The sequence below is a fragment of the Vipera berus genome (genome assembly GCF_964194415.1).
Source record: "Vipera berus genome assembly, chromosome: 5".
NCBI lineage: Eukaryota > Metazoa > Chordata > Lepidosauria > Squamata > Viperidae > Vipera > Vipera berus.
Genome location: NC_138207.1, coordinates 83,063,499 through 83,077,132, shown reverse-complemented (window position 1 = coordinate 83,077,132; position 13,634 = coordinate 83,063,499). Strand labels below are relative to the sequence as shown.

Here is a 13,634-nt window from a genome sequence, read left to right as displayed (position 1 = left end):
CATTTTAGCAGGATTACCTGCCATCAGCGAAAAGATTGTGCTATCATAGCACTGCACCCCAAATGCAGCACCTGGCATCCCTTCCCAGAAAGGACTAGAGGCCATCTGCTGGCATGAAACTCAGATAAGGTTTTAAGCTAACTAGACCCATCATGCCTTTAATAACAATGTCATTCACGACAGATCAATCTGAAGTAAATCTGTCCCAGATTGTGTTTTGGCAAGAGGACGCTAGGGATGGTACAGACCTCTAGCTATTTCAAGTTAAATTCAAGAGGCCCTACAGTTTCCTGAATTCCTAAGAAAAGAATTCTGTTCGTTGTTCACCACAAATATATAAGAGAAGAGAGATCTCTGTTGTAATTTATCTGGGACAGAACTGTAAGTATTATGCAACTTTTTGCACAACCAGCCCAGTTTTAATCTTGAGGAATGTAAAATTACAGAAGCATCAGTGGAAGCATATTTTACATGGGCAGCAAGCTTGACATTTTGCAATTATCAGCATTAACTACACTTCGTCTTAGACCAGGGGTCTTCAAACATGGCCCTTTTACGACACGTGGACTTCAACTTCCAGAATTCCTCAGCCAGCATGCCTGACTGAGGAATTCTGGGAGCTGAAGTCCACAAGTCGTAAAAGGGCCACGTTTGAAGATCCCCGTCTTAGACCAAATACACCTGTCACCAAATTTATTCCAACTAACGTTACAGAGAGATAGAACTGAAGCTACAAACACTGGAATAGGCACAACTAAAACAAAATGTATTTTTCTTCTTTTTCTTCTTTCCGGGGGTTTATATATCCCTTAATGAAGACTTCTTAGGAATCTGAGAGCTTACTGTTCAATTAACAATTAGTTAACTGAATAAAAGAACTGCCTTGCTGTGGATTCTTTTTTGCATGGTCCACACATCTGTTTTTCCTTTTTATTCCTTACATTAAACTTTAAAGCCTATTTATGTAGGCTGATTGTAGCTTGTCTATTATTACATCACCAAAGATTAAAATCCTGGAATCCAAGCGTGTACCCACTGATTTGTGTTGCAACAGTGGAATTAAATCGAAATGTAACCGTGCAATTAACTGTCTTTGCTGCAGGAAAAATAACTCATGTATTTCCAATATACCCAGACACTAAGTGTTTGGAATGCCACTTTTTAGAATTTATTTTAGGAATCTATTTGGCTCACTACTTCATCCCCAAAACATCACCTAGCCTAATGTTTTACATTTGGTCTGAAACGGCTCTACCAAAGAGAATGCATTTTTTCCCTTCTGCTCACAGAATTGTCCAATGATTCTTTTAATCCAGTTAGGAGGCACAAACTAATAAATAAGTGAGTGCTTGTTTTAAAATGGAGGCACCTTTGTAACTAAATCATGACAACTGAGAATGCACCCAAACTAGAAAAAAAAACTTGACTTTTGTTTTTAATGAAATGGCATCTTTAACAATTCGGCCATGCTACTGAGATGGTACAGGGCAGTAGTCTTCAAACTTGGCCCTTTTATGACTTGTGGACTTCAACTCCCAGAATTTCTCAGCCAGCATCCCTGGCTGAGGAATTCTGGGAGTTGAAGTCCACAAGTCATAAAAGGGCCACCTTTGAAGACCCCTGGTATAGAGCAGGGAAGCAGACCCCTGCTTGAGCAGGGAATTGGCCTAGAAGACCTCCAACATCCCTTCCAACTCTTGTTATTCTCTTATTCCAAATTGTTGGACGTAGGACACCAGCTCAAGCAGGACAGAAAAAAAATCTTAGATGTCCTGGGAATCTGAATTTGAGAACCAGAAAGATTTTTGTTTGGTGTTCAATATGAGATTTCAGCAACTTTCAGAAATTTAAGTTGTCCTGAGCAAATTTTCAAGTGTGGATAAGAAACTTCAAACTTAAGAAAACTGAGAAGGCAAGGAGAGATAAGAGAGAAAAAAATATATCCAGGTTTGCAATACTATCAGCTGCTTTCAACGTTTTATGCAAACAATTACTTAAGATGGGAGAAAATCCCAAAGCTATAAACTGGATTGGAAAGTGTTGTTCTTTAAAAAAAAACAAGACTATGGCAAACTTTCTTCCGTACTGTTGCCAAGAAAACAAAAGACATGCCCATGATGTGACTGGGAATTGAGCTCAATCTAGTGTGTCTACATTTGCCACATAAATAGCCAACACAATCATTGGGTACAGCTTTCCTGAAAAAGACATTTGTTCATTTGGAGTTTAAGTTAAGTAACTTGTTACTACACAGCTAACTAAAATTAGAGACGGCTGTATGGCTCAGGTGACTTTATTTTGCCATAGGAACCTTACTGGCCCTGCCTCCGGTACAGGTAAAACCATAGGATAAGGCAGTGATTTGGCTATTTGTATTTCAGGCAAAAAGTGCTGGAAGTCTGTTGTGTTATCAGCTTACATATTGTGTTCTACCATGCCTGAATGCAGGGAGAAATGGAATACTAACTTGCATCAGATAGTTCAAGTCAAAATTAAGCCATAGGATTTTTCTTGTGCATTGATGCATGAATTTCTAAATATAACCGGTTTGAAAAATCATTATTTGCTTTGCAAGGGCACATATTTTTGCTCCAGCTTGGAAGGGTTTATTAGCACAATTAAAATTCAAATAATTGTCTAGATGGACCGGGGTCTACAGTCCTCACAGAGAAGAATCCTGAAAATGTAAGATTCTTTGTACAGCAACTCTTAATTAAACCAAGAGGATATTAGGATAATTTTATTTATTTGTATGCCACATTTATTGCTGAAAAACCTGAAGAAGCACACAGTAGGATGAGTTCAAAATAGATTTTATCTTATATTATTTTTGGTGTCAAATATATAGGGTTAAACTTCAAAAATTAAGAACAGGCAAGATTTGACCTGAGGAAACACAGTCAGTATATACAAGATCAATGTAAGGAACAAAATCAGTATTCTTACCTCATGTAAGAAGAGTCCAAGAGCTTGGGGAAATATGAGACATCATTAAAACTGAAGTGGAAAAATATTCCACAAATTTCAAAAAAGAAAAGATGAAAGTCTTATAGAAGAAGCTATTTTGATAGCCAAAAAAAGATAGGAGATAAAAGCTTTGGGCAACAAGAAGAATTTATGATGACTGAACCTTAAACTGGTTTCACTCAAGGCAAAAAACGTTATCAGCCAACTTGTTTAACAAACTCAGTTGAACAAGAATAAAAAAGAAAATGTGCTAGGAGAGAAGGCAACAACAAATTTAGAGAAAATCATGAAGGAGAGGACATTTCTAGGGGGAAAAAAGACCAGTGTAATTAAAGCAATGGTTTTCCCCTGATAATGATAAGCTGTGAAAAGAAAATATTTAAAAAGAACAAGAGGAGGACACACCAAACTGTGGCTCTGAAGAAGGGTATTGAAGTACCATGTGCTACAAGAATCTATCCTAGAACAAATCAAGGTTGTCTGTTCCCTAGAGATGATGATTGGCAACTCATATAGTCACCACGTGATAAAAGCAGACGATGGACTGCAAAAAAAAAATAGAACTTGGGCAAGGTGAAGTAACATAGAAGGGGAAGACAATCTATAATTAAATGGACTAAAGCTAAGGTCACAGTATGTGTTACAGGTAATCAACTTGCAATCATTTGTTTAGTGACAGTTCAAAATTACAACGGCACTGAAAGAGGCCTATGACTGATTTTCACGCCTATGACCACTGCAGCATTCCCATGGTCATGTGATCAAAAATTCAGCCATTTGGCAACTGGCATATTTTTATGACAGCTACGCAGTCCTGGTGTCATGTGATCACCAGATGTAACCTCCCCAGCAGATTTCCAACAAGCAAAGTCAACGCGGGATGCCAGAGTTGCTTAATTGACCACGATTCATTGAACAACTGCAGTGATTCACTTAATAAATTGTGGCGGAAAGGTCATAAAATGGGGCAAGACTCACTTAACAACTGCCTTTGGGGATTTGAGATTTTGGGTTCAATTATGGCTGGGGAATTCTGGCTGAGGAATTCTGGCTGAGGAATTCTGGGACTTGAAGTCCACAAGTCAGAAAAGGGCCATGTTTGAACACCCCTGACCTATATCTTATTGCTCCATAGTTTGCCTCCACATACTTTGTTGTTTTGGGTATATGGTGAAATGGTCTTAATGCAGAATATCTTTATATGCTCTTCGTTTATTTTCTCATCTGAAGAAGCTATCTGGGGAATTTCAAAAATATATGTGTGTGTGTGTAACATAAAACCAATAACTTGCATTGGTGCAAACTTTATTTATTTACAGCACCCAACTGAACAGCATTTTCAAGTTGCACCTAACAATCAACATCCACATTCTGAAATATCAACTGGCCCTCCATATGCAGGGAAGTGATGGCACTGAAATCCATACAGAAACTGAAATCCCATTTGCAGGCTTAACAACTTTTCTAAATACAAGAACAGGGAAAAATTATGACTCTATCTATACGATCTACTGGCCCTAGATGGTGGTGTCAAGTTATAAGGCAATCTTGGGACAAACTGTAGGTTGTGCCTTAATCCAGTTCAGCTGCTGTGTGAAACATGAACACACCAAGTATTTGGAGAGTATCAAACCGCTGGGAGGTTCCAGCCCTTTCAATCTCCCCAGCGTGGACTGCAAGGAGTGTTAATACCACTTTACAATGCCTTGGTAAGGCCACACATGGAATATTGCATCCAGTTTTGGTCACCAGGATGTAGAAAAGATGCTGAGACTCTAGAAAGAGCACACAGAAGAGCAACAAATATGTTCCGGGGACTGGAGGCTAAAACATATAAGGAACGGTTGCTGGAATTGGGTATGTGTAGTTTAATGAAGAGAAGGACAAGGGGTGACATGATAGCAATGTTCCAATATCCAGTAGAAGAGGGAGTCAAGCTATTCTTTAAGTCAGGACAAGAAGCAATAGATGGAAACTAACCAGAGAGAAGCAACCTAAAACTAAGGAAAAATTTCCTGACAGTTAGAACAATTAACCAGTGGAACAACCTGCCTCCAAAAGCTGTGAATGCTCCAACACTGAGGTTTTTAAGAAGAGACTGGAACAGCCATTTGTCTGAAATAGCATAGGGTTGGATAAGACGACCTCCAGAGTCCCTTCCAATGTTATTATTATTACTACTACTGTTATTATTATTATATCATCATCTTCTTCTTCAGCTGCCATCTGGAAAAGAAAACTGTATCCAAAAACCCTCAACCATACAAAAATAATTATTTATTTATCCCTAAATAAGACCCAGACATCTGATTCTGATGAGATTCCAACAAAAATGGAAGAATGCTACATCTACTTCAGCCAGATTGCCCAAACAGCTGAAACACTCAAGAAGATGGTAGTTTTACCAACTTCTACCATTTTCAGTCCCAATGTAAAAAAGGTAAAGGTTCCCCCACACATGCGTGCTAGTCGTTTCCGACTCTAGGGGCCGGTGCTCGTCTCTGTTTCAAAGCCGAAGAGCCAGCGCTTGTCCGAGGACGTCTCCGTGGTCATGTGGCCGGCATGACTAGACGCATTTGCACGGAAGGCTGTTACCTTCCCACAAAGTGGAATTTACTACAGGCCAGCTACAACTTGTACACGCTCAATCTAGATCTTCTAAATGTTTTTAAGTCCTTATTTCACTTAGATTTATTTACAGACCTTTGGGGCTGAGGAATTGAAAACAAAGGCAATAGTTTTAAAGCAGCAGCTAACTATTTTGTTAACATTTACTTATTTGGCAGGAGCGCAGCATGCTAACAATTCTTCCATCTACAATGGAACTATGGCTAGCAGCTGTCAGACTTTAAACAAATATTAGTGCTCAAGAAATTGATTTGTGGGAAGACAGCCCTCCCCGCCCCACCAGAGAAGGAAATATCAAAAGGACAAAATATATTTCCTCAAAGGATCTTAAAGAGGCAGAAAAGCATGCCCAGTTTTTCTTAATAGCCCCAAGTCTCCCTCTCCCAAACAGAAACCAGCTCTGTAGAAATGCAAATGTAAATAATCCAGGAAGGTTGGAGGCCCCCAGATAGCAGTTTAGGAAGACAAAGACACCTAAAATCTACATACCCCACCCAAACTCTAAGACAGGACATAATAGTATTAACCCACAGATGCCAAAGGGGCACACTCAGACTCAGGTCAAAATACATGACACAGGAAATACAAAGCCTCAAGCAGGAAACAACCTCAAAAGCCCCAGAAGGTATAAAAACCCACCACTCCCAGCAACATGTGGTCAGTTTTCCCATAGCCACTTTTCTGTCTGGCTCTGCTCTTCAATAAACTCCAATCTTCTTTCTAAAGCAGCCTCCATTTTGTTTATTCCCAGCTTGGACTGGACCCTGATGAAGAATTTTCTTTTGACAGTACAATATATAATCCCAATTTCTCTCTCTTTTTCTCACACATACACACACACTAAAGTTGCAAAGTTATCACAGTCATCTAATTAATATTGGTCATCTAAAGCTTCTCCATCTTCTAGAATAAGATATTAACTTTTCCAGCAAGGCAGCAAAACATAAGAATTCTGAATATGCCCAGGACCTCTAACAACTAAGACCTGCTTCATATTTTATGAAGCATCAAGGTTCTTTTCAACATACTTTTTAGGAAGACAGATGATTTATTTTAACATAAATTTTAAAGTTTTATGTTTTCAATTCAAATGCAGAGTATTAATTTACCTATTATTTTTAGTGCCAATACCAATTATTTTTCTTAGCGTTTAAGAGTAGATATGTTCATTCTCCTACAAAAAAAAATCCACCAATATTTTATCACTGCAGATGAAATCATAGTTTCTGCATATTCACAGTTGGCTTCACTTACTTTAAAGTATTGGCTTTGTTTTGTTTTTGCATATTTATGAGACAGAAGGAGCTGAAGCATGAAAAAGGTGATGCAGATATTTTTAATAAGGCAAAAAAGAAATGGAATCCAAAGGAATCTGGTAGTTTCTTTTCCAACTTTTCTTTTCTAACTAGCAAGTTTTACTATAAGGCATAAGGTCATAACCTTCGTCTGTCTGCTACCATAGATTCTCCTCCTACAAAGAAACCAGGAAGAAGATATTACTGTACAACGTACAAATACAGGCAGAACAGAGTAGCTCCCCACCCTGGCCATAAACTATTTCCTCTGTTACTGCCATTGCTGTGTATATTTCCCTTATTGCAAGAGCTACATGTTATATATCATGTACAAAAAAATCTTAGGAACTCCGAAGTGGGTTCTATCTCATATTAAAATCCATTAAGAATGTGATTCACACAAAATACATTAAATATCCTCCGATGAAAGCCACTGATAATTAATAAAACTTGCTTTGAGCTCATAAAACATTTTTTTGCAAGTCACCATATAATACAGGCTTACTTCCTTTCTTTTAAGTAATCGGCAGCACTTTCTTCCAATACAGAACCTTGCTCACTCGTAAACCTTCCACTCCTAATAAAATAGCAGCATTTCTGCAATGTCTGTTTATTAACCTTTGCCTACAACACTGAGAAAATTGAAAATTAAAATAATTAACAAAGCTTGCCCCCCCCACCCAAGCCTGCCAGTTCTAGAGGCAGGAAACGTTGTGTTGTTGTTGTTAGTTGCAAAGTTGTGTCCGACCCATCGCGACCCTATGGACAACGTTCCTCCAGGCCTTCCTCTCCTCTACCATCTTCTGGAGTCCATTTAAGCTCACACCTACTGCTTCAGTGACTCCATCCAGCCACCTCATTCTCTGTCGTCCCCTTCTTCTATTGCCCTCAATCTTTCCCAGCATTAGGCTCTTCTCCAGTGAGTCCTTCCTTCTCATCAGGTGGCCAAAGTATTTGAGTTTCATCTTCAGGATCTGGCCTTCTAAAGAGCAGTCAGGGTTGATCTCCTCTAGGACTGACCCATTTGATCGCCTTGCAGTCCAAGGGACTCGGCAGGAGTCTTCTCCGGCACCAGAGTTCAAAGGCCTCAATTCTTTGGCGCTCAGCCTTTCTTATGGTCCAGCTTTCACTGCCATACATTGCAGCTGGTGCAAACGTTAGGACTAAGTTTTCCGAGACAACTTCAGGTAATCATGACAGCCGCAGAAGAGGTCTAATTTTACCCCTTTTGCTTTTTGCCTCCAACGATCTCCATCTGGAGTCACGTTACCCGCCTTTGGTCGCTTTATTCCGGGGGACCTTTTGCGGGAATCGCCCCTTTTTAATACCCTCACGGAAGCACAGGGGTCTTCAAACTTGGCCCTTTTATGACCTGTGGACTTCAATTCCCAGAATTCCTCAGCCAGCGTGCCTGGCTGAGGAATTCTGGGAGTTGAAGTCCACAAGTCATAAAAGGGCCAAGTTTGAAGACCCCTGCAGGAGGGGGAGCAGAAATCGGGAGGCACGGGCCGTGCCACACTTCGGGGGGCGCCGCCGAGTCTCGCTCCCGCGCTCGGCCTCGGAGGAGAGTTATCGTTAAGGAGGCAACCTACCACCCGCCTCGCGGCGAATACCGGCAGGAAAGCCACCCACCCACCCACCCCTTTTCCCCATACACTGATTCGGCACCCAAGGAGGCAACCTTAGGCCCCGAATCCTCAGTCCCCCTCGTGGACGATCCCGCTCCACAAGTTCCGCCCTCAGCCGGCCGGGAAGGGAGGGAGGGAGGGAACCATGACGGCGGCGTTACGCGTCGCCGCTCTTGACACCTAACATCCCCGTTTCAAGGACACTGCAGCGGGCCGGTTCTTTCGGCTGCTCCGTCGCCGGCCGAGCCGCCCCTCCCCTCCCCTCCCCCGGCAAGCGACGGAGCCCATTCCACGAGGCGCAAACCAGCCGTGCCCAAAGCGCCGTCCCGCGGCGTTCCCGCGCCAGGCCGCGGGGCTTGCGACCTGGCCTGACCCGCGCCTTACCTTTTTGACCTGGTCATCCTTTAATTCGGTGAAATAATAAGCCAGCAGCTGAGCAGCGATCATCCTGCAATCTGAAAGGGGGGTGGGGTGGTGGTGGTCCCAGGCGGCTTGGCCGGACAACAGCCCCGAGAGAGAATGCAACCCCAAAAAGCTGGGCGGGGGAAAAGATGGAGAAGGAGGCGCGCCGCTTCCCGGCTCTCTTGACCACGAGAAGGGGATGAAAGGAAGAAAAAAAAAAGACCCCCAACGGTCCCGTCCTCAACCCCGCCGGGGAAAGATGAAAATAAAATAAAATAAAAACGATGCTCCTTTCTCTGCCTTTCCTCCACGCGAGAGTGACTAAGTCGAAAACCTGCCCCCTTCCTGCGCTGCCATTGGCTGAGCCGGGCGAGATTGGCCGGGCAGGGCTGGCAAAGAAACCTCGCCGGCTGGAGGACCCCCGTCGCCGCCTCCTCCTCCTCCTCCTCTCGGCAGGAAGGGGAGGAGGGCCCTCCGGCTATCCCCGAAAAGGGATCCCTTCCCGCACGTCCCCCACGTCCGCTAGCCTTCCCCAGGCATCGGGAGATCTTTTGCCTCGACCTCCCCAGGGAAGGGATTAAGCCGCCAGGCAGAGGCCGCTTCTCGGCTCTCTTGCGCCTTTCCCGCTCCGGAAGAAGCCAGGCTCGCGCGTAAAAACGCTTCTCCTTGAAGTCGCCAGGGAAGGGTGGGGGGGGGAGAGATGGTAACACACACACACACACACACACACCAGGCCCGCGCGTAAAAACGCTTCTTGAAGTCTCCAGGGAAGGGTGGGTGGGGGGGAGATGGTAAAAACACACACACACGCGGGTAAAAACGCTTCTCCTTGAAGTCGCCAGGGAAGGGTGGGGGGGGAGAGATGGTAACACACACACACACACACACACACCAGGCCCGCGCGTAAAAACGCTTCTTGAAGTCTCCAGGGAAGGGTGGGTGGGGGGGAGATGGTAAAAACACACACACACGCGGGTAAAAACGCTTCTCCTTGAAGTCGCCAGGGAAGGGTGAGGGGGGGGAGATGGTAACACACACACACACACACACCAGGCCCGCGAATAAAAACGCTTCTTGAAGTCTCCAGGGAAGGGTGTGTGGGGGGGAGATGGTAAAAACACAAACACACACACACACCAGGCCCGCGCGTAAAAACGCTTCTCCTTGAAGTCGCCAGGGAGGGGTGGGGGGGGAGATGGTAAACACACACACACACACACACACGGGTAAAAACGCTTCTCCTTGAAGTCGCCAGGGAAGGGTGGGGGGGAAGATGGTAAAAACACACACACACACACACACCAGGCCCGCGCATAAAAACGCTTCTCCTTGAAGTCGCCAGGGAAGGGGGGGGGGAGATGGTAAACACACACACACCAGGCCCGCGCATAAAAACGCTTCTCCTTGAAGTCGCCAGGGAAGGGGGGGGGGAGATGGTACACACACACACACACACACACACACCAGGCCCGCGCATAAAAACGCTTCTCCTTGAAGTCGCCAGGGAAGGGGGGGGGAGATGGTAAACACACACACACACACACACACACACACACGCCGGGTTTCTGGATCGTTGCACCGACCCGGTGGGTCCAAAAATAAATAAATAAATGCGGGACGCGTTTGGGAAGAGGGGAAAAAAACGTGCCAAAACGGACCCTCCCGACCCTGGGGAAGGATCTGAGGTGACCTCTTGCTTTGGGTCAGGATCCTTGGCGCGCGTTTTTTGATCCCAAGCCAGGGGGGCGCGCGAAGAGTGGTTGGGAAATCGCTGTGTGAGACCCGGAGTAGAAATCTTCATAAAAATCTAAAATGTTGCCCACAGATAATAAGCTGCCTCTGTAAAAGATGCGGACCTATCCGCTCCCTTATTCCAGTTGCATCCCACGTTTGGAGGCGTGCATGCACCAGATTTCTACCCACAACTGCTTTGAATCAAGATATAAATCTGCTGTGTCATGGCAGCAATGCTGATTTGTGTATTTCTAGGAGTCTGGTAGCATCTTTTCCGGCTAACGGTTTATTAAAAGGTATGATCTTTCCTGAGTCGCAGCTAGTAAGACTTAACATCTCTCCCCTTGCTGTTTCTCTAGAGAGGATTTCTTAGCCCTGAGCTAAACAAAACGAGTTGTAATTTTGCATTTGTTTTCTCATTCCAACTTAAGATGCACCATTGACTTTCCAGACGTGTTGCAACTTATTTTTTCCCAGTTTGATTTGGTTTTGAAAACCAAGAAAAGCATGTGTTCTACATCCTTAGGGCTTCTGAAGAACTGCATTTTTGCTCTAATCGTCCCCACTGCCACGGCTGGGTGGGGAAAACCACAATTTGCTGTCTCCAACAAATGAGCATGGATCAATGTGTACCAAAGTCCCTCCATTCCTGCCACAGAGGATCACTGCTCTCTGTTTTGCTTTAGCGTTACTGTACAGGATTTGAACAACAATTTTTAAAAGACGCTGATGACACCTAAGAATTTAGTGGGATGAGCGTGCGCTAGGGATGAATTTTCTGATCTTTTCTCTTTGCAACAGCATTTAGGATTGAGTTGGCGGAAATTACATTAATCATGAGCTTTCTGTTTCTGAATTCTGTTGTTACTGTATAAAAGACTAGTTTTTAAGGCTGGTACATTTAAGTAGAAGGGTGACATATCCTATTTTTTTCCTTGGCTTTACTTAGGTATTTGTATTGATCATTCGATATGATCAATTGACTAAGTCAATAAAGTTTCTATTCAATTCATCTATGGAGATACATTCAAGAGCAGCACACCTTATTTCTCAGGCAACAGCCAGTATTGCCCAACACAAGTGTTTTCTTTAATGATGTAGTTAATGTTTAATAGCTGCTGGACCACATTCCTTTGCTCCTTCCTCTCCTAAGAGGACCAACAAGGTAATTGCCATTCGGGTTTTAAAGAGCAAAGAGAAGAAAGCCTAATCATGAGAAAGAGAATGGTACCATTTCAGATTGCCAATAGGAGCTCAAATGACAAAAAACATTCCCCCGTATGAATAAAGAGATACCCTCCCCTTCCGAGACTAGTGGCGTCTTAAGATGTTTCCTAGATCAGGGCTTTTCAACCTTTTCACCCATTGTACCACTTTTAGGATATGGCAACATCCGAGTACCACCAGTTGCCTAGCTCCAGCCATCTCTCAATAAGACTTGTGCGGTGCTGCTCATTCCCATCCCCCGCTACCACTTTTCTAGGATGGTCGCGTACCACCTGCCAGGTGCCAATGTACCACAGGTGGTACCCGTACCACTGGTTGAAGAGCCCTGTCCTAGATATTTGAGACAAACCAGGCACAAGGGTAACTTCTGTGGGAAGTCAGCCCCTCCCCCCCAGAGAAGGAAATATTAAAAGGGGAGAATATTATATTTCCTCAAAGGATCTTAAAGAGGTAGAAAAGCATGCCCAGTTTTTCTTAATAGCCCCAAGTCTCCCTCCCCCAAGCAGAAACCAACTGTAGAAATGCAGATGTAATAATCTATTCAGGAAGGTTGGAGCCCTCCAGCTAGAAGTTTAGGAAGACAAAGAAACCTAAAGTCTACATACCCCACCCAAACTCTAAGACAGGACATAACAGGATTAACCCGTAGATGCCAAAGGGGCACACTCAAGACATGACACAGGAAATACAAAGCCTCAAACAGGAACAGGAAACAACTCCAAACAAAAGCCCAAGATGGTATAAAAACCCACTCCCTTCTACATGTGTGCTCTCTTTTCTTCCAGAACCATTTTTCTGTCTGGCTCTCCTCTTCAATAAACTGCAACCTCCTTTCTAAAGCAGTCACCATGTTGTTTATTCCCTGCTTGGATTGGACCCTGATGAAGACTTTTCCTTCTACACTTCAGAAGAGGCCATGTGATGGGAGAGCTAATACTAGAGATCTCTGCACTATGGCTTGGTTTTAACTGCAAATGTAGGGAAATCGTGAGGGGGGGAAGAAAAGAAATGAACTTGCATTTTTTTCCCCATTTTGAATCCTCACCCAAAATTTGTCCTGCATGTTGTTCTAGTATTTATTTATTTAAACATTTATACAGCTGCTTATCTTGAACTAAACCTGGATGGCTCACGTTCTCAAAATAAATATTTATATCAATGATGAAATAAAAACATTTAAAAAGATTATCTGCTAAAACTCATGTATGTAACTTTGAGCTAGGTGAAACATGTATCATTGGGCAATCATTTTTGACCATGGTGGCTTAAATGGACTAACACATAATACACCCAAAATCTGAAACCTGGTTACTCCTGTAGAATGAAAATTTGGCAAATTTTATGAAAGGTTTTATAACATAAAAATTACCATCAAGCATTATGATATAATAAAGGTAAAGGTTCACCCACACATGTGTGCTAGTCATTTCCAACTAGGGGCCGGTGCTCATCTCCGTTTCAAAGCCGAAGAGCCAGCGCTTGTCCGAGGACGTCTCCGTGGTCATGTGGCTGGCATGACTAGACGCCAAAGGCGCACGGAACGCTGTTACCTTCCCACCGTAGTGGTCCCTATTTTTCTACTTGCATTTTTACGTGCTTTCGAGCTGCTAGGTTGTCAGAAGCTGGGACGAGTAACAGGCACTCACTCTGTTACGTGGCACTCGGGATTCGACCCGCCAAACTGCCGACCTTCTGATCGACAAGCTCAGCGTCCTAACCCACTGAGCCACCACGTCCCTCGAGGCAACATTAT

General features: G+C 43.6%; 1 protein-coding gene across 3 annotated transcripts in view; it reads right to left on the bottom strand.

Moving 5' to 3' along the window:
• HK1 (hexokinase 1) overlaps positions 1–13,634 on the bottom strand; it is a 77,351-nt gene that overhangs the window by 53,741 nt on the left and 9,976 nt on the right. The window contains exon 1 of one of the 3 annotated variants that reach the window (XM_081329304.1): positions 8,903–9,342. The exons of the other annotated variants lie outside the window; for them this stretch is intronic. Within the exon in view, the coding sequence (XP_081185430.1) occupies positions 8,903–8,965 (63 nt within the window). The 5' untranslated portion in view covers positions 8,966–9,342. Of the gene's footprint in view, positions 1–8,902; positions 9,343–13,634 lie in introns of those variants that run through there. 3 annotated transcript variants of the gene reach the window in all.